At 37.2% G+C, this 26228-nt stretch overlaps 1 protein-coding gene across 1 annotated transcript in view; it reads left to right on the top strand.

The window, feature by feature from the left end:
* Positions 1-25843, top strand: part of LOC134839822 (uncharacterized) — a 33608-nt gene extending 7765 nt beyond the window's left edge. The window contains exons 2-12 of the mRNA XM_063855444.1: positions 4572-4799; positions 5026-5334; positions 11265-15025; positions 17490-17827; positions 18079-18378; positions 22389-22573; positions 23223-23402; positions 23561-23744; positions 24211-24474; positions 24919-25113; positions 25366-25843. Coding sequence (XP_063711514.1) covers positions 4572-4799; positions 5026-5334; positions 11265-15025; positions 17490-17827; positions 18079-18378; positions 22389-22573; positions 23223-23402; positions 23561-23744; positions 24211-24474; positions 24919-25113; positions 25366-25760 — 6339 coding nt within the window. The 3' untranslated portion in view covers positions 25761-25843. The remainder of the gene's footprint in view (positions 1-4571; positions 4800-5025; positions 5335-11264; positions 15026-17489; positions 17828-18078; positions 18379-22388; positions 22574-23222; positions 23403-23560; positions 23745-24210; positions 24475-24918; positions 25114-25365) is intronic.
* Positions 25844-26228: the final 385 nt, after the last annotated feature.

The raw sequence follows: 26228 nt of genomic DNA, 5'->3' as shown, positions 1-26228 counted from the left end.
TGCTTAAAAACAGTTTTTTGCAAAAGAAACGAAAACTGCCAATATGCTGCATTATTAGTCCCATATGTGGTCCCTTATTTGTCGGAATGCGGCTGAATGAGCTCATTTTTTTTTCAAAAAGAGACTGAATAAGCCCAGCTCTCAGTAAAAAGAACTTAATGAACCCAGTTTTTTTTTAGCAGATTGGGTTCCAACGATTTTCTAAGTAACTATAACACCGGTGATTGTTATAACAGAGGTAGCACAGGGAATTAGGTACTTATTGGGTCGTTTCGTCTCGCTCCAGAAAATGATTTTTGTTCAATATATGCTGAATGAGGTCAAGCTGTGTTCACTGGTGAATCGGTTTTTTTTACATCTATGAAGAGTTTAGGCCCAAACATTGGATCATCTTTTTCTCATTGTTTTCGGAGTCGAGAACTTTACATTAGCTTGTAAATATGCTAACATTCTTGATCACCTCGCTTATATCTGTTACTGTCGCTGCGTTGTTTGCAAATTATGTCAAAAACTTTTTCTAAATAGTTTAGCTATTTATTCTGCCGATGTAAATATTTCTTTGTTGCTGCGGTTTTTAAATTTCTCTTATGTTTATAATTTCCCTCTTTCTTTTTACAAAATTTTTTGTTTTCATTTTGATTTCATTGAAACAGATTACTCTTCATTCCTTGAAGATTTTCGTTGTGTTTTTATTCTGTCGATCAAATCACGTCTATTTTTTTATTTGATGTATTTTTTATTCGAATCTATCATCAAATGGCAAAACTCCATAATTCCGACTTAGTTTTGCCTGCATTCTGCTTAAATCTGAGTCGTTTTCTGGATTTTTTACAAGCATCAGTAGCCATTATATGGACTTTTCGTCCAGTTAGAATCTGTTTTTTTTTATAATGAGTCCGGGCTAGAAGATCGGATAATCCTTTTGTCATTATAATTATGTTCAGAATCGGAAACAGCATCGTAGCATGTGAATAGGCTGAATTCTTGGTTACCTCGCTAATATCTGTTATTGAAACTCGGTTGCTGGCAAATAATGTCAACAAGTTTTCCTCGGTTCATATGCCATTCAGTCTGCCAATGTACGTTTTGTCTTTGTAGCCTCGGTTTCTGAACTTATGATTTGGTTACAAAATCCACTTTTCCGTTTCAAATTTTCGCTTTTTGATTTCATTGCAACAGAACATTTTTCTTTTGTTGAAGATCTTCAATGTCTTTCCATACTGTATTCCGAATCACAACTGCGTTTTTCGTTCAATGTATATTTGGTTGCGAGTCTATTATCAAATGGCAAAAGCCTATAGTTCCTGTTTAGTACTGGCCAAGCATCTGATTTGAGATTTGGTGACCTCCCCGCTGATTTTTCTGTACTGTTTTATTTCGAAGATATCTTTTATGAAGATTTAGTTGCTTTTGTTGCTAGTTAGAGTTTCCTATTTGGAGGTGATGTGCCTCAGTTGCTTCCAAATTCTTTCAACTTCTCTTTTTGCCAAGAATTTCATGCTTGTTCATTTTTTGTGCCATATGTTTCTTTATTACCGTTTTTTTTCCAATTTACTTTCTGTTGTCCATCAATTTGTAAAGAAGCATTTTATCGATATCAGCGATAGCGGCGTTCTGTGGCAAGCAAAGGAAAGCTCGTTACCTAAGCTCCAACCAGTCTGATTTTTTTTCGTAACGACTTGATCTTTTTAACTTATCTCTCATGCTAATTTTTTTGCATGAACCGCATCTATAAAACCATTCAAATGAAATAAATGTCAATTCAGAAACTTTAATCTGATCAATCAATTCGTTTTAATAAACAAATTATCATAACAATTAGGTTTAATGGTTACTTGCAAAAATTGTGCCAGTTTTTGCCTCCTGCTGCAAGCATAACCAGCACAGTTTGCATTGTATTTTTTTCTAAAAAAAATATTTATTCATACATTTTTTTGTAATATTGATTAAAACAATTCCAGTTAGTTATTTTCGTCAAAGATTTGATTTTCAGTCAGCATGTTTTAATTTTTTGTCTCTCAGCTAATTCCAGCATCACGGTCAAAATTGGTACCTGTCTTGTTTTTTTTCATGAAGTGTGATGAAAAAAGCCCAATTTTTCGCAAAAGAAGCAAAAAGTTTCTTGCTTTTTTAGCTGCATTTATGGTCCCCAATTTGTCCGAACGGGGCTGACTGAGCTAAATTTTCCAAAAAGAGACTGCATAAGCAAAATTCTCAACAAAAAGAGCTGAATGAACCCAGTTTTTAGCAGATTGTGTTCCATCGATTTTCTAAGTTTAGTTTGTAGGACGAAAACAAACAATAACACCGATGATTGTTACAACAGAGATAGCACCGATATATTAGGTACTTTTCGAATCGCTCGAGAAACTGGATTTTGTTCAAAATATGCTGAATGATTTCAAGTTGTGGTCACTGGTTTGCCATCGAAGGGGATGAAATTTTAAACATTAGGCTTCCAAATAATTTATTTATCGAAGTCTTAACTGAAAATTATCTGCGAAACCAAGTCGGTCTTCCGATAGATTGAAATAGCATTTAGCAACCTAGTTCTTACTATTTTTTGCTTCAATCTGAGTTACTTTACTGCACGATAGAATCGGTTTTATTTCTTGATTTCAGGTCAGAAGCTCTGATCATCTTTTTGTCGTCATATTTGGAGTCATGTAGTATGTAAATAGGCTTGCACTCCAGGTAAAATTGCTAATATCTGCTACTGGAGCTTTGTTGTTGGCAATTTGTGTCAATAAGTTTTCCCCAGTGATATTGCGATTCTGTCTGCCAATTTGGACATATCTTGTGGCTTTGGTTTCTGCCCTCCGGTTATGGTTATAACATCCATCATTTCTTTTTCAATTCTGCGTGAATTCTGTTTTTTTTGAAACAGTTTTTCGTGGTTCGTTGAATGTGTTCGTTTTCTTTTCAGACTATGTTTCGAATCTTACCTTTGTCTTTGATTTGAGGTAAATTGGATTCGGGTCTCTTATCAAAATCCCGACAGTTCCTGATTAGCGCTGACCAAGCTTCCGATTTTGGATCTGGTGTCCTCTCCGATAGTTTTTATGTTTTATTTCAACAAAAAGTTTTCAAAAACTATTCGCTCAATGACGATAGTTAGTTTCCAAAATGGAGCTGACGTGCTTGAAATACTTCGAGATATTCTCAATTACTTCTATTTCCGAGCGTTCCATGCATGTTCATTTCTTCATCACATCTGTTTCTTCGATGACTTTTTATTTTATTTTACTTACTGTGGGCTATTGAATCCTCGAGAAAACTTTTTAATGAATTGAGCAAATCGGACATCCTGTGGAAAAAAATCAGGGCTCGTTACCTTAGCTCCAATCGTTCTAATTTCTTTAGTACACTGGTCGTTTTAATCTTGCTCTTATAAGAAGAGGTTTTTTCTTTGCATGAGCAGGAGCTCCAGAACCCCTTGAAAAAAACTAGGGCTAGCCAGAAATTTCAACGTGATTCATCGATTCGTTAGCATATCTATTTAGTAAATTCATCACAACAGTTTGGCCTAATGGTTACCTGCAAAACTTTTTCACAACAAATAGTTTTTTGCAACAGTTTATCACAAGAATTTGTTCTTGCCTACGGCTGCAAGTGTACACAGCGCAATTTCATTGCGTTTTTTTGATGAAAATATGTGATCATTCATTCAAAGCTTTTTTTTTGGTTGGCGTTTTTCTCCGATCTTTTTGGAGTTTTTTTGTGATTTTTTTTTGTAACACTATCCATCTCTCATTGAATTTTGTTTCAATTTTTTGTCTGTTTTTTTTCTAAGTCTTCGGCGATGAAATTAACAAATGAATTATTGAATAAATTAAGTTTTCAGCAAACTTCGTTTTAGTTTTTTTTCAGATGTTTCACCATCCCGGGTCGAAACTAGTCATCATTTTGGTCTCTTTTTTCATGGAGCATGCTGAATAAGCTCAATTTTGGCAAAAAGAGCTAAATGATGACAATGTGCTGCATTTTTGGTCCAATTTTTGGTCGCCCGTTTTTCAGACTGGAGCTGACTGAGCACAATTTAAAACAAATACTGAGTGAGCCCTTTTTTTAGCAAAAGGAGTTGATTGAGCCCAGTTTTAGGCAAATTGAGCTCATACGAATTTCTAAATTTAGTTTAACTAGACAAAAACAAACAAAATCACCGAGGATTGGTAGAACAGATGTAGTACAGAAGTCTTGGGTACACTTAAGGAGTCGTTTCGATCCCCTCGAGCTAATTGTCTTTGTACAAAATGGACTGAATGAGTTCAAATTTTGAAACTGTTTTGACATGGAAGGGGATGAATTAATGGGCTCATAAATGGGCACTATAAAGTCCACCTTTTCTGTGGTAACTAGGGAACAATCCTACTAAAAATTGGACTAATTATGCCCCTTTTCATGGAAAATTTTATGCAAAAGTTTTTACACGGGTAGCTTTTCTCTCATTTTTGTTTGATCTATTTTTGAAAATCGTATCATCTAGCTGTCAGATTTTGGTCTGGAGTATTTGCCTAGGTAAGCGAAAGGTTCTTCATTCACTGTTAAAATAGTTTTGTTTATTTTTCCAGGATGGAGTGTCCTGGTCTGTGCCAGAGCGTTTGGGATGTGACTTCGTTCCCTCTGTTGGAGGTGACCAGTACAAGGCCAGGTATTTGCGAATATTTGCATCAATGGAGCCAGAACTAACTTCCAAATGGACTCCCCTGGCTGTGATGTTTGTGCCTTTTGGACACTATGTCGACGACTACACTGCTTTCTCCAACTCTTTCGCTCCTGTCCCTTGCACTGGACACCAGGTATCCAATGGACTCATGAGATTGGGAAAACAAAAAACAATGGGCACTAAGCATGTTTTATTGGTAAAATACGCAGATATGTAAATAAAAACTTGAATACTCACGTAGAAGAAAACTGTTTTTAGGAAGAAGGGTCTTCATAACAAGAAAACACATGTTTTCAGAAAAATATTTTTTTTTCAAGTTGCAGAAGCTTAAGTTTATTGTGTTCTTTTGGGTTTTTCAGGCAAGTTTAGATCTCCAACTTGTGAGCGGATCTCTCAACTCGGCTGTCTGCTCGGAAAATGGCATGAAAATTGAAGTGGAAATTCAATCTGGAACACAAAGAGAGCCCCTTTACGACAACCTGTCCCCATCTAACTTTGATTTACAACATGTGATCTTCTCTTCAATTCAGTATCTCGATCAGTTCGACAGCTGTGAAGTATCTTTCACGGCGGAGTCTTTGCAGTACGAGTACAGTGGAATTTATATTGTAAAGGTGCACGATCCGCAGTCGGGACTTGTGTACATTGATGACCAATATGACCTCCAGGTATTATTCATTATAACAACCATCAAACTGGTATACCACGCTCTTGAACCAACTTTGCTTAACGTGGTGTGTCCCAGTGGTTAAAATCATAAACCGAACAGAGCTCAATGTTGCATCAGAATTTTAGGCTCCAGCTGATGTGCTTTTGTTTGACTGATTTTGCCGCCAGATTGATCAGTTCGGTTTTTTATGTCAAAACATGGGGTTTTTAATTTTTTGTGCTGACTAACCTTAACAGTAACAAATATCTATGGCCCTATGGTGTGTATTTTTTCACTAAATATCGGGCATCAAACATAAACTTCAGACTGAGTCAATTGATATATCATATTGAAACCCCTTCAAGTCGTGATTTGAACAACATTAAAAACTTCAAACTATTTTCCCAGTGTCGAGAAAATCCGGTTTAAAATTTTTGATTTTTTGTCTTAATTGAAGCGAGCGAGCAAGTTTGTAACAGTTTATTTTAATGGCTTAAAATCATGCAAAAGCCTAAAATAATATATAAAAAATTAGTTTATTCGAGTAACATTAGTTTATTTTGACTTTGTTTTCGTTTTTTTAATCATTTTTTCACCCAAAATAGTTTTCAATTTGTTTTGATTTTGTTTGTCGAATATGCATAGTCCTGAATGAAATAGTTTTTCCCTCTATTCCTTTTATCACATCACGCCAAAAACAAGCGACACAAATTTGAAAAAAAAAGCATTTGTTGTATTTTTAAGACTACTGGTTCTAAGACACAAAAAGCGGCTATTCTTGTTTCATTTTTGAGTTGGTTATCTAATAAAGGTATTATGTGAAAACTTTCAACCTATTTTGGCTTCTACTATTTAAAGTAGAGCTCAATTACTTTCCATTTTCTACTTACCAAGAAGCGGCAATACTTTCTGGAAAGACAAAAAAAGCTTTTTTAAACTATTGTTTATCGCTATTGTCATTAACAAAATTTTTATTTATGCGCCGTTTCCTGGTGAGCAAGGAAGTGTTCTTTTGGTCTTCCATGAAAAATTGTGTAATTTTTCCGAACAAATCTCAAACTCCATGTTTTTGAAATGAGCTCAAAGTGCTCATTTCTCATATTCGTCGATTTATCTGCCTGAATAAACGGATAAGATGTCTCTTTTCACAAGCGCAGCGTAGTGTTATACTACGAAAAATTGAATTTTTCTAAGCTAAGTCGCAAATGAAAGTGCTCATTTGGTGGCACTTTTGGGTATTTTTCAATTTCATTATGCTTAAGCTTATTTATGCATAAACAATTTAATGGTATATGCTGCTGCTTTTTTCGGCTTGTCTTAAGTTTCAAGTCCTGTTTGAAAAAATAATTATTAAAACGTGTAAGCGATATGTTGTTTTTCTTTTTTTTCGGCACTCGAATATTTTTGAACTTTTCGCAGAGATTTCAATTTTTCTCAATAACTACTGTGCCGATTTTCAAAAAAAATGTTACCAATGGAAAAACCGGCTGCTCTTCCTTGTGCCTACATACTTCGCTAGTTTCGCTGTTTATCTCACGTTCTACGGATTTCGTTCTATGTTTTTAAAATTTTAAGTTTTTTTAATTACTAAACGCTTAAATCTGAGATGAAGGCTTAAATCAAAAGAACAAATTTTGGGTTTCTCTCCATCTCAAGTGGTTAATCCGTAAAATTGTTTTAAAAAGTTATGGTCTGAAACAAGCCCATTTTTTGACATTTTGGTGAAATTTCAAACATTTTTGACTTTTCTCAAAAATTGCTCTGTCAAATCGGATATTAAGGGTTTAGCCGAAGCAAAAAATCAGTTATTCGAATCTTACCTGCGCAAGCGGTTATGCACTGAGTGTTTTTAAAAAAATTGACTTTAGGTGATGTCCTATTTTTGTATTTTCTGAATGTTTTTAGGAATTTCATCACTATTCTCGAAAACGTTTGGCTAAATCTGACAACAAGGGTCGAATCTAAAAATAAGGGTGTGGAAATCTTCTCTGCATAAAATATAAAATTATATTCACGTTTTTTGGAAGAGAAAAATTTATGGATTTAGGAAAAGCCAAGTTTTTCCATTTTTGATCGTTTTCGCGATCTTTTTTTAATTTTTTTTTTCGAAATCTAGCCAGCCAAATCTGAGATAAAACTTCAATTGGAAGAACCAGTACTCGTTTTTTTCCTATGAATAAGGATTTCCGCACCATATATGATTAAAAATATTTGAACAAGTAGATCCAGCATTGGCCAGGCCACTAGTTTACTTCAAAGCGACCGTGGTTCCCAACCAACAGATTCCCAGATTCCCAACCAACAGGTCGGATTTTCAAATCCGGAACGTTTAAATAGTTTTTTTTGGTCGAATTTTTGCTGCATAACATTGACAATTTGATAGAAACTGTAACTGTTTTAATGGTGGCTAGTGTTGGTAAAACAACCAGCGGTCGTGGAGCAGATGAGAGAACATGATACCTCAAAAAGAGCAGATATCTCAAAAAAAAGTTTCAAGGTGTACTTTTTAATCTTTTCCTTGTTTAACTTTGTTTTGCCTGTTTAGATCTCTTTTTGCCTTTTCCAGGCTTGAGTTTGCGAAGTACAGCTTCACCTCTGTGTAAATATGATGTACTTCAAATTCAATGGCTCTAAAATGAGCTCATATTTTGGTTTTAACCAGCTCTGAAGAAAGCTCGAGTGCATTTTACTTTTCGATTGCATATGTTTTTTCTGCTTTATGATGATTTAGATGTTTTAACTCAAAAGTCTCGTCTTGACACAACAGATTTTTGTTGTGAAAATAAGCTGCTGCAAAAAAAAATCAAAAGGACCCTAACCTGCATAAACTTTACTGCCCATAACAACAGAACTTCCGGATACAATCCCAGAATATTTGCTGACACCATTTATGCTAGGATGCAGGTCATCTATAGAGGTTTTTTTTTTTAAAAAAAAAAACTGGTTTTCAAAAATTTCCTGTCAAGCGTCTGCAGCATTTATGCAGGCCTCTGGTCACATAAATTTTTCCTTCACGACTAATAGGTTTTATAAAGTTAACTTTACTCTCTGTTAAAAAATTAATTTTTCAATATTGCTTGCGGTTGGTGGAGAGTTATAAAAAAGTTCATTGTTGGCGCTTCTGATCAGTAGCGGATTTAGGGTGTGTGTGTGTGTGTGGGGGGGGGGGCAAGGGGCGGTTGCCGCCCTTCCCCTCCTCAGCAGTTCGACCCCCTGCCGACCCAAAGGGCCCTCCTTTAAACTATTTTGTGATATCCATTTTCGGCCGATTGGCCCTAAACTTTTCTAAAGGTGCCTTCGGCGCCAATATATAATAACTTTGAGGAGCGCGCGCCGAAAAACGCATATTTTGGCCAAAAGTTTCCAAAGTACCTAAAACGCTTTTTTGGCACGCTTTTTCAAAAATTTGCCTGCAGTGCAGAAAGTTTGACCAAAATGGGTAACTTTTGTGATATGATAAAGCTCAGGAAATCAAGTTGACCTACCAAAAAAAGGTCGACGAATTTTTCGATTTTTTTTGCATGCCTTCTGATAAACTATTCAATACGTTCATGCTAGCAAAGCGAACGTCTGCTTGATTTACTCCGCACAGTTGCTAACCGAGAGTTGAATTTGAAAATGAAATTTCTGAATCCTTCTAGTTCTAATTATTCTGCGAAGTATGATGAAAATTTTTCCAGACTATGTAGAAATGTGTTCACTAACTCGTCTATTTTAAATTCTTTCCTACAAAAAAAAACAGAAAACCGGTAAAGCTCGTGCAAGAATGAAGACTTGATTTTGCCTTTCTGACATTAAAAACAAATCAATACACAGCTTCTTGCACTCTTTAACATTCCGACGTTTCGGATCAACAGTTGTCTGTTCTTTTGGTCAAAAAACTGTTTTGTAGCAAAATTTTTCTCGCAATGGCAACAAGAGCTGTAAAACGAGTTTATCTGTTTCTTCGTTAACATCGATTATTACACCAATCATTTGCACATTTCGTTTTCAAAATTGAGTTATTTTCTTAATGGCAAAAATTTTTTCTCATTATTTAAAACTCCGCGCAACGAAAATTGCCTGCGGAATTTTCAATTAAAACATGACGGCGTTTAAGAAGGCTTGGATCAGACAATATATGACCGACCGTCGAGCTCAAATTTAAAAAAGCGATTAGGCAAGAATTTGATAGAACTTTCAATCATTCTAAGATCTGGAACATTCTAAAAAGCTTTTTGAGAAGAAAACGTCTTCTCTTTAGACAATATGAACTTGATTCGACAGTAATTTTTGCCAGATGAATCGCTTGAAGTAAGCAAAAACTCATACATTGATTTTTTACAAATTGAATTTTTTCAAATACATTGCATTACATTGAACTTTTTCAAAAATTGTTTGCTTGAATACCTTGCTTAGACGCTTTTAGTTTTTCGCAAACCGATCGCTCTATAGAGTAATATGAAAAATTTCACAGTTTTATTGCTTGAAAAGCTTGCTTGGAAAAACTTGAATTTTTGCAAGTCGATTCGCTTAATAAAATAATCTGAACTATTTCAAAGTTTCATTGCTTGAATAGCTTGCCTAGACAAATTTGAATTTTTTGCAAACCCATTCGCTCTATGATTTGACTTGAAATTTTTCCGAGTTGCTTTGCTTGGGTAGCTTCTATAAAAAAACTTAGACTTTTCATAAACTGATTTGTTCCACAAAATGACCCGAAATATGCCAACATTTCATATTTCTGAAATATGCCAACATTTCATATTTCATATTTAGGAAAAATTGAAAATTTACTGCAAACCGATTTGCTCCATGAAATAATTTGAAACATTTAACCGTTTCATTACCTAAATAGTTTGGTTTTGAAATTTCTAAAATTTTACAAACGGATTCATTCGCTTTCTGAAATAACTTGAAGTTTTTCAACATTTCATTTCTTTGAAATCTTGCCTAGAATAACTTGCGTTGTTCGCAAACTAACTCGCCTAAAAAAGCGTGAATTTTTTAAAGTTTCATTCCTGGAAAAACTTGCGTAGAAAACTTGAATTTTTGGCAAACCCATTCGGTTTATGAAATAGTTGAGATATTTCAGATAACAATCAAATTTTTCTTAAGCTGAAAAGCCTAATGAAATAACTTGAATTACTTCGGCGTTCTATCGCTTGAACAGCTTGTTTTGAAATGCTGATAATTTTCTTGCAAAACGAACCGCTTTAATAAATAATTTGAAACAAATTCTAGTTTCATCGGGTAAATAGCTTGTGAATGAATTTTGCATATTTCGCAAACCAGTGTGGTCTTTGATATAACTTGAAATCTTTCGAAATTTTGTCGGATGAAGTGCTTGCTTAGGAAATTCACAAATTTTTGCGAACCAGTTTGCTCATCAGAGTTACTTGAAACTTTTAAAAATTTTGTTGCTTTCAAGGAAAAACATGCATCTTGTACATATTGGTTCCCTTCATGAAGTAAATTAGTTATTTCAAATCTTGATCGCTTGAATAGCTTGCTGAGAAAAACTGAAACTGCGCGAATCAGTTTGTTCTAAAAAATAACGTGAAAAATTTCAAGATTTCATTTATTCAACATCTTGCTTGAATAAATAACATTTTTGCGAAGCAATCGAAGCTGCTTTGAAGTTTTTCAAAGTTCGTCGCTTCAAAAACTTCCATGAATTGATCTAAATTTTTTTAAAAAAATCCAAGCTATGGAAAAAAGTCAAAATTTTTCAAGTTTTCAAGAATAAATGGAGTCGGGCTTGCTAGTTTAATTGAACCCTTGAGTTTGAGGACGGGGTTTTGAAATGAAATAATAGCTTTTGCAACCGTTTTATGTTTTTTTTGAGATGGTTAGAAGAATAGGATTTTTAAGATTAAGAATTAAACCAAGACTAAGAATAGCATTTTTATTGAGCTTTTGCTGAGAGTTTTCAAATCATGTCTCAAAAGTTTTACTTGTTTTTTGCAGCTTTTAGACGACGGTGAGCCGCTGTTTACTTTTAATCTTCCGAACGGCCAAGTTGACTATTTTTCCGTCAATGTTGACTCATTCAAATACTTCGCCTTCATTTTACCATTTTCCATCATCACTTCAAAGCCAGTCTTCCAACAGCAGCAGGAAGTTCGGGAGGGATGTCGCGAAACCCGACGTGCAGACGTTGTTACCGATGAGTACCTTGAAATGTTTCAAGCTGGCGGGACGAATAACTTTGCGCAGTCTGTTATTCTCAACTTTGCTGGAGCTCCACGACGACAATCAGCTACAATAAGTGACACTCGGATCCTATATTTTCTCGACGGTGATCCGGGATGCTTGTTTGTCGACAATGATGGGCGTCTCGTTAACTCGCAATGCAATCTCGGCGAACAGGTTTCAGGAATCATGTGTTTCATGTACGAAGGTGAAATAAACTCAATCGAGGTTGAGCACACCGGATGTTCGATTCCTGCGAATGACGACCAAACTGCCTATCTCGAATTCTCGGTTACTGTCGATGTTGTAGGATGTCTGTTAAGTCGTTTCGTAACGTGTGAGTCGTATGACACAGCGAACCAGGTCATTCGAGATTCTATTGAGGAAATAAGTTTTGGTTGCATAAAAAATGGGGAACATAACAAAATGTACCAGCCAAAAGTGATATTAGAAGCTCAAATTGTGAAAGTCCGCTGCTATGCTTTGCGTCGTATTAATTCAGAGAGCACCATCAAAATCTCAGATGAAATTGAAATAGATCGGTTTCAAGAAGACTTGAGACTGATTGTGACCGATGAATTAGATGTCGGTGACGATAATCACATATATATGAAGCAAAGCGACTATGGGTCGAGCTTTGCATTTGCTTTTGAGACAATTGGTTATCCAGTTCACACATTTCGTTTTTCGTTTTTGGAGTTATTCGGCGATCCGGACGCATCATTTTTTTCACCTCGAGGCATTCAAACCAGTCGACACTTTGTATGTGGTCAGCTTGGAAGTCCAAGAAACGTGAACGTCAAGGCCATAGGAACGAAAAGGTTCAACTACCTTGAACCAAGAAATACTGGTCTCTATACAGTCCAGTTGAACCACGACATGGAATCGAATCCACTTCTGCAAGGGCGTGACATCTACGCAAACTGTACTTTGGTACACCCTTACAGCATCGAGTGCGCACCTACGTGCAACTTGAGCGTGCCCATATCGCACAATTTTCACATGCAGTGCGTGATCAACCACCATGTGTTCACGCAGAGAAATGAGTTCAAGAAAGACTATGTCCCAGTGTCAATGAAGTTCATGAAGTACGAAAAAAGTGCTGACATAGGTTCTTCTATGTTGTCACAATGCGAATACAACACGCTAGTCGAGTCCTCTTTGTACCACGACTACTCATTTGACTCAATAACTTGGAACACTATTGAGCGAAGTATTGTGATAGATTTCCAAATCTACACCGTCCAGCTCTGGAACTCGGGACGATACTACCTGGAAATCATTCCAGGAGACAGTTACTGTATTTTTCAGTCAAAGGATCCCACAAAGTGCGCAGAGATGAATACAAATGCAGAATGCGCTACTCATACTACAAACAACCGACTAGATTTTCGAGTTGAAGTTGCTGAGGACCCCGGGTGGGCTCACACTTTCGAGAATGGTCCTTGTGGACCCAACACCCGAGCTGTCTACCTTGATGATCCGCGTGCAACCCAGTTCGGATACTACTACAAAGCTTGCTACCAAACTGTGGACGACTTTTACTCGTCTGGAATCCATCCAAGCGACTTCTGCCTCGCGGATGGAGGTCAACTGACCGACCGTCGTGATGTTTTCTTATCCGGCGCCTTTGATTCGCAGTTTCTGACGGGATTCCATCCAGGTTATGACGACTCTGATATCATGAAAACAATAGCTTGTAATTCGTATCTGATGTCGCCAGAATCCGAAGATCGCAAGTTCTCACACGATTTTTATTTCTTAATGGGTGATTCGGACAGTAAAACTGACTATTCTTTCTACTATTTTGAAAGTAAAAGTGGTGAAATTTCCGCAAATGGGCCGGAAGAAATGGAAGCCCTTGCAGTTTTATGTCGATACAGACGCGGTTTTGCTTGGCTTTTGCGACAAAAGTACACAGAATGTGAGTATGAGTTTCTAAATATCGACGTAGGTCTAAAACAACATGTTCAGCCCATCGCACATGGGAATGTGGATCTGAGCATATTGTGTGTAGCACACCCAGATGGTTCCTCCGCAAACCAGACACTGGAAGGTGTTTCGCCCCTCGATGGATTTAATTATACTGTAGATTTCCGCAAAGATTTCAACATAGAAAGCTTCAGTTGCTCTCAGAACCTTCCAGAAGAACTTCATGACGTCACAAGTAAGCAGTTCGATTTCACATTTACTTCATTGCACATGCATTTGGAGACCGAAGAAAAAATGACCTACAACAACCTATATTGTAATTTGCACAATTCTGCCGTGTACCAACCTTGTTATAACCAAAACGTGAGCATAGGATGTTGCGCTAAAGGAAACCCAATTCAAAACTGCACCTGGGTTAGACGCTTCACAGATTTTGGAGAGTTCCCAGAAGGACAAGATGGCATCAGAATCGAATGGAGTCGGTTGGAAGATCCGCAATGCAACAATCCGGGAATCTGTTCGACCATCCACTTTGAACCTTTGCAGTTCGAGCACAACGGCATTTATTCTTTAATCTGCTACAATGGCCTTGAGAACATCAAAGGGATTCAGAGTCCGTTAAGAAGTGAGTCTGAAGGTTTGACCGTCTTCGGGTTCCAGACTCTTCCTGTTGACAAGAGAGATTTCACGTACCAAATGCGATGCGACTGGATGCCACCAAAGCTGTACGGATACCTCGTTTTGTTCGGACCTCCTATCGAAGTTGACATAACGTGTGATCTCGGGAACGGACAAGAAGCTGTTGATTCAACCGTTACTTACCCCAGTGCAGGAGTCGTCATGGTGGAGATAAATCTTATAGGTGTTGACAGACAAACGCCTTGTTTTTATTCAAGTACAAACGAGTACGCGACCGACCGACCTTTGAAGTTTCCCCTCAAAATCAGCGAAATTAGAACGGCCACTGACGTCTCAATTTCGTCCCAGGGATCATACAGAAACCCTGAGTTATGCTGTTCCATGTGCGCTTTTGACATCGATCATCCCAAGCAAGTTAAGCTTTTCTGTAAGCTTGAAAATGGTTTTACTGTTCCTTTTGCTAACAATAGTGTTGAATTTAACTTCGATCCCGTAACGAGTGTGGCAAGAAAATGCGGAGTGGTTGAGGCTCGACCAAAAGGTACTTTCGAGTGTTCATGTTATCCACTTTTTGACCAAAATATGGGAAAAGTCATGAAGTTTTTTGCTAACGGAGATGTAAGTGTGGCAACTGTCGCTCCAACTGAAGCTTACGAGATACCGACACAGCCTGCCTATAATGCATCCACGGCCGAGGTGATTGCAGGCAAAAGCTCAACAAGCCTGGACGAGAAAATCTTAACAACTACGCCCGAACGTCAGAAAATAGTAAAACTAAGTTACAATGACTATAAAGTGTATGAAGCGATTAAAGAGTTGACCGAACAAGTCGATCAAGGAAACCCAGTGGTGTACACTGATCTCATTGGCAAACTGGTCACACTGATGGACCACATGAAAGACGAGTTGACCACTGAAAGACTTTCTATTCACGTGCCATTGTTCCAGGCCTTCGACGGAATGAAGTGAGTCGTTATGATTTTGACTCCTGATTGCGATCAGTTTTTAGTAACGCCGATTCGTTTTCTGAGCCAAAAATGCTTTTGAACGGTTTTGCTTTTCACTATAGCAATCATTTCTTTCAAGCCATTAAGACGAACGACATGACGCATTAAGACAACAAATGAGAGTTAAAACATGTAAATTGAACCGTTTGAATTTAAGCAACATCTACTTCTCAGAAATTCAAGGGGAGAATTTGAGGGTAGGGTCGTCTCAAAGCCCCACCAAAAGCGATTGGACTTTAAGACGACGAAACCCCCGAAACCCTCATCAACCCCAATAATTTCGCTGAAAACTACAGGAAAAATGCTGTCTTCTGATTGGCTGAAGAATTCGATTTTGAACCGCCAAGTTAACATCCTTCTCCCAAACGGCTTTGGGAGGGAGGATGTTAACTTGGTCCTTTTTATATTTTAATAGCAATTTTTGATTGCACTTTATTGAAATAGGTTAAATCAAGTTTTGACCGGCGCGAATCGGGATTTGGGTTATTGCGCTTGCGATTAGCAAGCGTTTTCAAATCGGAATGCAGGCTTTTTTCGGGAATACAACTTGTTTAACAGAATCACTTTAATCACTTGGTATCTTGGTTCATATTGAATTCAAATTTCTACGCGTCTCCGACACACTTAGTCTGGAGGTAACGAATAAGCCTGAGAAAGCAATAGTGCTGGGCTCGAATCTGAGCAGGGCCTGTTTTTTTTTCAAACGGGAAATATTCTGTTTCAAAGAAACTGTCGGCTCATTATTCGTCTGCTTATGTTTTGTCGGCTTAGTTGCCACATCTCAAACTGTTTTGGCTGTATGCAGTTTTTATTGTAATTACTTTCATGTTTTCACTTACTCTTGCAATTTGTAATTCTACTAACCTTGAATTTGTAAGTTTTAATTTTTTTGAAACTTTTTTTGCTGAAACATTGTTTTGGCCTTAAAAATTTCGGCTTATATTTTATTGGCTTTCTAACCTAGTTTTGGGTCGTTTTGGGGAAATCAAATTTTGCATGCTATCTTCTTGTTTTTTTTGTTTCCTGACCTTGTTTTTTAGTTGCAATTGAAAAGAAAAATCGAAAAAAATTGAATTGTCGGACTTTCATTTTTCGGGATAGAACTCGAAAGATTTATTTTTTTTTTCTTAAAATATAAATAGTTTTTCGCATTAGTGGTTTTTGTCCTAGTTTCCGTCGGCTCATTTTCTATTTTTTGAAAGGCAGTTTGTTATATATGGTGCGTTTTTTGGTTCTAAGTTTCAAAGCATAGGCTTGACTTTCTATTGATTTGAACAGTTGTTTCAATGATTGAAAGCTCTGAAATTTGTGATGGTTTTTTTTCGATTAACGGTTTTGATTATTTCATTTCAGCTTAGTCAAAATATGTTGCGTGTTTCGATGTTACTTTAAGTTTTCGATGGTAATTTCGATGGTAATTTATATTTTTATGGTTTTATGAGTTTGTCGTAACTTTTAAATCTTTGTAGCTCAAAAGTTTTATTGGCAACCATTTTTTTCCGCTAATTTTTTCTCTTCACTCTGTTCTTTTTGCAAACCTTTTCTGTAATATTGATGCTTAACATTTTTCAAGTTTTTCCTCAATTGGCCGAGTAGTAACGCCGTTGCTTTTGCATTCTAAGGTCTGAGTTTCGCGTCTCGGCTGGACCTTGTTTTTTGTTTAGTTTGTATGCAATTGGCAAAAAAAAATGTTGGTTAAAATACAATTATCGGACTTACTTGCCTTTGTCTGCTCAAGTTTTGTCAGCTAAATTTCCTTTATCACGCATTTGTTTGAGCTGTAAGCCACTTTCCTTGCAAGTGCATGTTTTGTTCGTCCTACTATCGGGGGCAGAACTTGAAAGATAAAAAAATCTTAAAATTATTTTTGTCCGGCTCAACTGGTGTCTGCTCAAAAATTGTCGGCTGAGTTGCTACATTACTAATTTTTCTTAGGCTGTAAGCATTTTGCATTGCAGTTGCAAGTGCAAGTGTTGTTCCTTGTATTTCCAGTTGGGAATTAAAATTCAAAGATTTTTTTTAATCATATTTTTTTCGTATCAACTTGTGTCTGCTCAAAGATCGTTGACTTTGTTGACTCTTTGTAAGTTTTGTTCCGTTGCTAATTTAATTTTCAAATTTTTGGGATTTTTTTCCTGGAATGAATTTCTATCGAGGCATATCGAAAGTTGTTAAGTTTTTGGTAGACCTATTTTTGCTTGTTCTTTCATAACTTTATAATTTTTTTCGACTTCTCTTTTTTAAATGTTTTTGTTGAATTGCAAGTTGTACGAAGCTCCGCTTCGCTTCTTTCTTGCATTGATTGACTCAGTTTCAGTGAAATCGGCTTTGCGTTGAAAAAAGAATCAGAATCCAGATCAGAAAGCGGTTAGAACAAAAACTAACAAGACCATTCAATATTAATAAAATAGTTTTTTTTAAGGCTTCAGTACAACACGGAACATGTTCTGACTTTTTTGGAGCAACACGAAGAAATTCTGACTATAGTGGTGCCCAAAACTCTTGATTATGTCGAAAAGCTAGTCCAAATGTGCCCACTCGTTCGTGAGAACGAAAACGATTTACTGCCTTTCTTGGAAAGCGTTCAGGGGTTGATCCACAACATAGCGCAATGGGGTGGGAACGAATCGAGCAGCAGGGAGTATACTTCGGGAAACATGAAGTTTGTGATGCAGAACATCCAGGGTAATTCTAACGACACGGCTGACTTGGAGTGCAGAAGACTGGACTTCAACGGGGTGACTTCTGGAACTCTACAAGGTACCTTAGTTTGACAGTTTTATATGAATGACTCAATTAATTTTCTTCCATGATCTCCGTTCAGATGGTGGTGAAGCTTGTTCTGTTGAATTTTTTGTAGGTATCGAGGCAGGCTTGAATTGTAAAATGAAATGAGAATATTATATTTAAGCCAAAAGTCGTGACAAGCTCATTTCCGATTAGAGTCGAAAATTCAGTTTTAAGTCGGCTGTTAACTGTCTTTCCTAAGCTTATTATAATCAATGTTTTAGAGGTTAAAATCAAAAAAGACACCCTCGATACTTTGCCAGCTGGCACCTCAGTGGTACTCGGAATGTACGAAAGCGACTTCGGGGCCCCCAGACTGGCCTTAGAAAAGGAGTACCAGCCTGAAATTGTGAACATGGGCAAAGAGTATTCTCCGGTTTTCAAGTCCAGAAACCGGTTTCAGAAGAGGATGACAGATGTAGTCTCTGTCACTGTACGGGATCCAGACGGAGTGTCCATCTCAGTTCCTGTTCAGTTTTCCCTCAACTATGTCGAAGCATACCATGGCCAAGGAGAAGACATGAGTATGATTCAGTCAATTCACTTCAATGCTCCTATTAGAGTTATGCTTTTTGCTGCATTCAAAAATTCGTGAGAAGCTTTCTAGAATCAGTCTCTGAACCACAATGACGAAGCCAAATCTACATAATATTTCTTTTTTTCTCATGTTTTTCCCCTTATGATGGATGGGCAAAGACAAACGGTGACGTTTTTTGACAAAGTTAGATCACTTGTTGAACATTTTACAGAATTAATTCAATTAGTTTGCAAAATTTTATCCCTCCAAAAAAAAGTGATACAAATTGAATAAATTACCAAGAAACGAAAGCCAATCTTCGAGAAAAAATTGTACCGATTACTGAAGTGCGGAGAAACTTTGTTTTCTGTGCTTAAGTTTTTTTTCAGGTTTTTACTTTTTCCACACAATATCAGGTATCACAAATAAGCTTCAGAACAGATCAAGTGATGCATATTAAAGTTTTTGAAATCCTGTTTCAAACGAAAAAAAAAATTCTGTGTTGAACCAGATTCTTTTTCTTAAGTTTTTGGTTGCTTTTGAGCGATTAGAAAACGTGAAGCATATTATACGCTATTAATAGAATTTTGCATAAAAAGGCAGTATTTTAAGTTTCAGTTAAAACTTTCCTAGCAAAATGTCAAAAAAAATTTCAAAATAAATATATCTGGAAAACCTTAAGTTTTATTTTTGTTATTGATAAGAACAATAATTGTGGTTTACTGAAGCCCGTAAAAACCTTTGTTGGATAAATTTTGTCTCTACTCCCACACACAAAAAAAAATCATATGCTAAGTGTGACAAGTGTCGTCAAGTTAAACTGCTTTTTTATTGATATGAGAAAATATGCCCATTTATTTAAAAATCAGATCAAAAATGAGAAAAAACTAAAAAAAAAGAAAAACTTGATCAACCGTGGAATCCAAGTGAATTGACACCAAATTATCGAAATTCAATTTGAATTAATTTGTAAAAACGGCCAATATCACCGTCAAAAACAAAAAGAACAAAACGCAAGAAACAAAAAATTATCAGAATAAAAGTCCAAAACTGCATTAACCGTGGAATCCACGTGACACCAACGGATCAAAATTCAATTTGAATTTAGTTTGTAAAAAGAGCCAGTATCACGGTCAAAAACAAAAAGAATAAAACGCAAGAAACAAATAAATATCAGAATAAAAGTCCAAGACTGATATTTATGAGAAAAAAATGAGAAAAAAATTAGAAAAAAATTTAAAAAAATTGCATTAACCGTGGAATCCACGTGACACCAACAAATCAAAATTCAATTTAAATTAAATTTGTAAAAAGGCCAATCTCACCGTCAAAAAAAGAGCAAAACGCAAGAAACAAATAAATATCAGAGCAAAAGGGCATACGTATGCTGGGGCGCATTAAAGTCTTGGACTGCAGGGTTAATGAAACTAAGTGTTACCGGACGGACGTGAATAATGCAATTAACGAAATTCAGAAAACAATACCCAACAGTTGTCGGAGAACCAACCAACACTTTTGCACAGTGACACATTACGTGAAACCATAATTCAGCGATTTCTGCATCAACTAATAGCGGCAGCAAAAGCAGCAGCAACAAACTAACCAACAACCAACAGCAACCAGCAACCATGAAAAACAAGATGAAGTTCACAATCGAAATTAGCATAGCCCACAGTCATCAACTTAGCCAACAAAAATCTGGCACAACCACAACTGGCATCAACAGAGCTGACAACTAAAACTAAACTCAGCGAGCGTTCCCAAACTATAGCGAAGTCAAATCTACACTGAACATTTTTCTCTTATGTTATTTTTGCGTCGTTGGTTTAATAGGCAAAAACAAATGGACAATTTTTGACGAAGATAGATCACTTGACAAACAATTCAAAAAATATTAATCAATTAGCTTGCAAGCTTTTATTCTTCTAGAAACAGCGATAATCGTTTATCGATGAAAGTTGGTTCAGTTACCAAGAAACAAAGGCTTTTTCTTGAAATTTTGTTGTAATTTCTACGCAATATCAGGCACCACAAACGTTCTTCTAAACAGAATGAAGGATACATATAAATTTATTGAAGCCTTTATTCAATAAAAACAATTGTCTGTATCGGAACAAACAGTTTCATTTGTTCATTCTGATGTTACTGTCCTGTTTTGAGCGAGAAGAAAGCGTGAAGCAATTAATTAGCTCTTATATGAATTTTTGTATAAATAGTCAGTACTTTAAGTAGCAGATAACAATATCGAAATTTAATGTAAGTTCAAACTCTAAAAGGGGCTAATATCACCGTCAAAACACAAAGAACAAAACGCAAGAAACAAAAAATATCAGAGCAAAAGGGCATACATATGCTGGGGCGCATAAAAGTCTTGGACTGCGGGATTAATGAAACTGAGTGTTGCCGGACGGAACTGAATGATGCAAATAACGAAATTCAGAAAACAATACCCAACAGTTGTCGGAGAACCAATCAACACTATTTTGCACTGTGACACATTACGTGAAATCATAATTCAGCAATTTCAGCATCAACTGATAGCGGCAGCAAAAGCAGCAGCAACAAACTAGCCAACAACCAACAGCAACCAGCAACTATGAAAAACAAAATGAAGTTCACAATCGAAATTAGCATAGCTCACAGTCATCAACTTAGCCAACAAAAATCTGGCACAGCCACAACTGGCATCAACAGAGCTGACAACCAAAACTAAGCTCGGCGAGCGTTCCTAAACAATAGCGAAGTCAAATCCACATTAAACATTTTTCTCTTATGTTATTTTTGCGTCGCTGGTGTAATAGGCGGAAACAAATTGACAATTTTTGACGAAGATAGATCACTTGACGAACACTTTAAAAAATATGAATCAATTAGCTTCCAAATTTTTATTTCTCCTGAAACAGCAATAATTGCTTATTGATACAAATTGGTTAAGTTACCAAGAAACAAAGGCTTTTTTGAGAATTTTTTTTTGTAACTTCTACGCAAATTCAGGCACCACAAGTATTCTTCTAAACAGATTGAAGGATACATATAAAATTATTGAAGCCGTTATTCAATAAAAACAATTGTTTGTATCGGAAAAAAACAGTGTCAATTGTTCAATTTGATGTTACTGTCTTGTTTTGAGCGAGTAGAAAGCGTGAAGCAATTAATTAGCTATTATATGAATTTTTGTACGAAAAGTCAGTACTTTAAGTACCAGATAACATCATCAAAATTCAATATAAATTCAAACTCTAAAAGGGGCTAATATCACCGTCAAAAACACAAAGAACAAAACGCTAGGAGCAAATGTATATCAGAACAACAGGGCAGACATACGATAAGGTGCAGAAAAGTTTTGGATTTCAGGATTCTTGAAGCGTTAGGAAACTAATTTTTGCTAGACGGATTTGAATAAAACAACTAACAAAATTTGGAAAATAATACCCAGCGATTGTCGGAGAACCATTCAGCAAAATTTGGTCAAGCAGCCGCAGCATCATCACTAGCTGCAACATCAGCAACCATCAACCATCATAAACGAGATTTAGTGTACAACCGAAATTAGCATAGCCGACATTCTTCAACTAAGCCAACACTTATATGACACAGCCACAGCCGACGTCAACAAGTTCGACAACCAAACCTTAACTCAGTCAGCGTTTAGGCTCAAAAATTGGAACCAATCAAAACTGGGACAAACTCAAAAGAAAATTAAAAACTTTGAAGTTCAAGAACAATCAATTATTCAAGTTTCAAAATGAACCAATCAACTGAAGATTCTCGAAAGGATTAAAACCACTGTCTTAATAATAAAAATATAGAATTACCTATTAACAGCGTTCGTCTTCTGCACGAATTTTGAACAAAATGATACTTGTTTTTAAATTACTTCTGTGGTCGGCCCCTCCTGCGCTACTTGCACCGGAATCGGATAAATTTGTTGAAATTTGCATTTTGTGACCCATTCAAAATGTAAATGTGCGCGTGCATTTCATTACAATATTTTTGTAGTAAAGTTTAGCTTTTTAGGCAACTACGAGGTGGACATGGAGTATGTGTGTGCCTACTATGTGTGGGAGAATGACACTTACGAAAGGGAGGGGATGAGGGGGGTGGAGATGGGGGAGTCTAGAGGTGTGTGCAGTTCCACACATACTACTTCCTTTGCAGTGGTCGCTGTGGTGGACCAGGCAAAGACTGACGACATGCAACGGGTAACACTAACTCATTTTGTTCACATAAGCTCAATTTTGTGTCAAGCTCGTGTTTCGCACTCTGAACCTGTTCGACTTCGGATTTAAAGCAAACAGTTGACATTGTTTCCGACCACCTCGGTCGACACATTAACAGCAAACCTCAACGCGTAATTTCGATTTTGTTTCTCTCACCTTTTCGCAACATAACTAGGACAAGTCGGAGAAGTACAAAAATTAAAAGCAGGCGTCCGCGGTGGAAAAATTTCATGCATTTTGCATCATGCACACCAGCATTGTAAACTCAGACCAGTGCAGTGCACAGAAGGAAAAGGTGGGTCGAATTTTTTAAGGTAACTCATTTTAAATTTTTGAGCTCTGCTAAAACTTGAGAATGATCATGGTCAATAAAGTTTTGGATATAAAAATCGTTTTGAGTATTTCACAAATTTTAGACAAAAATTGCGTTTATGGCGGGCACTCCCTCCTCAAAATCAGTGTGCATTGCCGCCAAAATCGCCTTTGGAAAAATGAGGCAGGCGCAAGAAACCAAGTTAAAGAAACCAAAAATAGTACCATGGGGACCCTTGGGAAACATTTGGCAACGTAAACTGCAATGCTGAGATGTGTTGCGTTTTCAATTATTTGAAATTTTCCATCTTGTGTTCAGGAGGACTTTTTCTGGGTGTCAATGATTGGGATGACAATCGGGAGTGTGGCAGTGGTGGCCACATTCCTGCTGCTGCTCTTCGTGCATGACGTCATAGACGAGGAGGAGCACAGTCATCACATGCTACTTCTCTTCTTCTACAATCTCTTCCTCTGCTCATACCTCTCAGGCGCTGACAAGGTAACACTCATGCTATACATGTTCATTTATTATTTATAATGTCAAAAATTAATTACAACTTGAGGCCATCGTTCGGATTGATTTTAATTTCAAAGTTGTCAGGTTAGTTAGAGAGATCACTCAAAGGTTGCACCATAACTTGTCTTCTTGGTTATCAGATTGTGAGCAGTGACCATGTGCAGTGTCGGCTGGCTAGCATGATGATGCTGTTCTCTTACTTGGCATCCCAGGGTAGCCTCCTCAACATATCCCTGAACCTGCTCAACGAGTATGAGCCCAGATTGTGGGAGAGGGCCGACTCATTCCCAATAGCATACATATTCAACACCATCGCCCTACCAGGTCTCCTATAAACTACTAAAACCAGTAACCAACTAGGATAACGTCAAAGAACCGCCACCTGGGTTCAGGTGCCAGACTCATGTCCATGCTTTGAAAGTCTCGCCGCACTAATACTTTACGAAATACTTTGAGTCTGGATATGAGTCGCGCCGTGGATCGTAAAAGTCTGGACTCAAATTTCCAGACTTTCGCGACTCATGTCCAGACTTTCCAGGCTCAAACTCTCGGTATTTTTGGGGCCGGATCTGGTATGTTAACATAAATTTATTCATCTACTCAGGGCAAAAAGTAGACTCCTTAATGGCAAGGGGGTCAAACTTGATGCTGGGGTTCATTCTATTATTCCTAGATGTTCTCCTGAATGATTTCGATTGCACTTCTCAATTTTTTGGCAATTCTACACTTGATGATGCCCAAATTAAAGCTTCAGTTGATAATGTTGTTAGCCATCTTTGCATCTTACCAGGATCAGTAGTGGCAGTCTACTTCGGTATGTTCCGGGAGGACATCGGACTGAGTGGCGACGGCTACGCCTGCTTCCCCTCCTCTTACCGCCCGCTCTCCTTCCTCTCCCTCCTCATAGCCCCCACCCTCCTCTATGTGGGGGTCACTCTGCTACTGTACTGGCAGACTATGAGGTCTGCGACGGAGTTGTTCGCTGAGTTAAGAGAGAGTGGAGTTTGGCGTGTGTTCCAATTGAACATTCAGAATAACTTCTTGGCCACAATCAGTAAGAGGTCTTAACTCAACTAAATCATTTTTGCAACTTCAATTACTTACTTGAAACTTATAAGCTTCAAATTTAAAAGTATTTATTAAGCATTTCAAACTTATGAGCAACTCGCAAACGCATCAAGATCAAAGCTTCTGAGGAATAGGCAAAACGCTCCAAGAAATCTGTATGCTTTTGATGCATTCATCGAAAACTATATTTCTATGAACACCAATTGATGTCACTTTTCCGTCTTCATTTTTAAGATTTGCTTGTGCTTTTTACTGTTTCGTTTCTCAAATATGTTTTACTTGAAAGTGTTTCTTAATTTAAAAAAAATTGCATGTAGTTCTTAAGCAGGGGCACAACAGCGGTTCGCCGTGATGAGCTGTACAGCTCGTATGTTGGTCCTATCCCTCGTGGATAAATGATCTTAAAATTATGGGCTGTTGTTTTGTGCAGTTGTGACTGTGGTGTTGTTTGTGAGTGGGTGGATGATGAGTGTGGGCAACTGGTGGGTGCACTTGCTCCACCTCCTCCTAACCCTCTCTGGCTCAGTCTCCCTCTGTCTGGTCATCCTGTTCTACCAGCCGGAGATACGCGCCGCATTCAACAAGAAACTGGCACCGAAGCCATACGAACTGCGCACACGAAAGAGTTAGCTCTTGATAAATTTCCTCTGCTATCTCATTTTTCAGTAGTGAACAAACAAGTACCAAACTGAACCGCTGTGTAATGATACTGTTATTACTATACTGATAGAATTATTTTATTACTTAGATACCTACCATATATAGGTTAATTTGTAGTTAGTATAGTAACTTTTTCTGGTGGTTCATTTGTGAATAACAGGTGATCGAATCGGTGAAAGCCCATATTCGGCAAAAAAGAAATAATAATTCTTTTCAGGGATTAAGAAGTATCAAAAATTCGAGGACCAATCTGGAGAACGAAGTGCGACTTCGCCTCCGAGCAACCCCGAAGCCTCCTGGGGGGATGTCTCTCGACCCGAAACTCTCATGGACTGCAGCGACTTCAAAGTGCGAGGTCACAGCGGCAAGACCAATTACAGTGTCAACACTTCAGACGGAGAAGAGACGGATTCGTTAGGTTGTGTGTCGGACACTGATTTGTTCGGAAAAGACTTGGACAACAAATGGAAGTCGCAACCGAGAGATCCCAATGGAAAGGACCCGAGTAGCCATGCTGTCCCGCCCTTGTCCTCGACTTCATCAGCGACCGAGGGTCCGCGAAACACAGTTTTGCTGCCGAACTCCACGAAGCCACTGATAATACAGAAGTGATGATGACATATAGTTTGCGAGTCTTAAATGTGTGAGTGTGCTAAGTGTGTTAAATGAGATTTGAACCATTTTATCAAAAACGAAAGCTGTAACATACATTCGAAAAAAATGTGCAATTTTTGTATAGTTGAATTCATTTTCTTGACGTGCTCCTTTTTTAAAACCCTGTAACTATATGCACAATTTCCTCTTTTTTATAATAAAAAAACGGTTTATCGGGAGAATGCGATCTTATCGCAAGAGTCGAAAAAAGGATGTTGATGGAATTATGGTGGAAAGAAAAGACAATCTAAAATTAATCAACCCTCTTAGATGCGTTTTTAGAGCTTAATTTGTCGACATATCTATACATTGACCTTGATTTCAATGAAAATAAATAGGTACCCGAATTATTACTTATTCCGTGGCTTAGTTTAATTGCTGAAGTATTTCTTTAATTAAGATGTTAGCTCATTATAAACACAAATA

Source organism: Symsagittifera roscoffensis, chromosome 2 (assembly GCF_963678635.1).
Source record: "Symsagittifera roscoffensis chromosome 2, txSymRosc1.1, whole genome shotgun sequence".
Classification (NCBI taxonomy): Eukaryota; Metazoa; Xenacoelomorpha; order Acoela; family Convolutidae; genus Symsagittifera; species Symsagittifera roscoffensis.
Note: the sequence above shows the minus strand (reverse complement) of the source record. Positions and strands in the feature narration are given on the sequence as shown.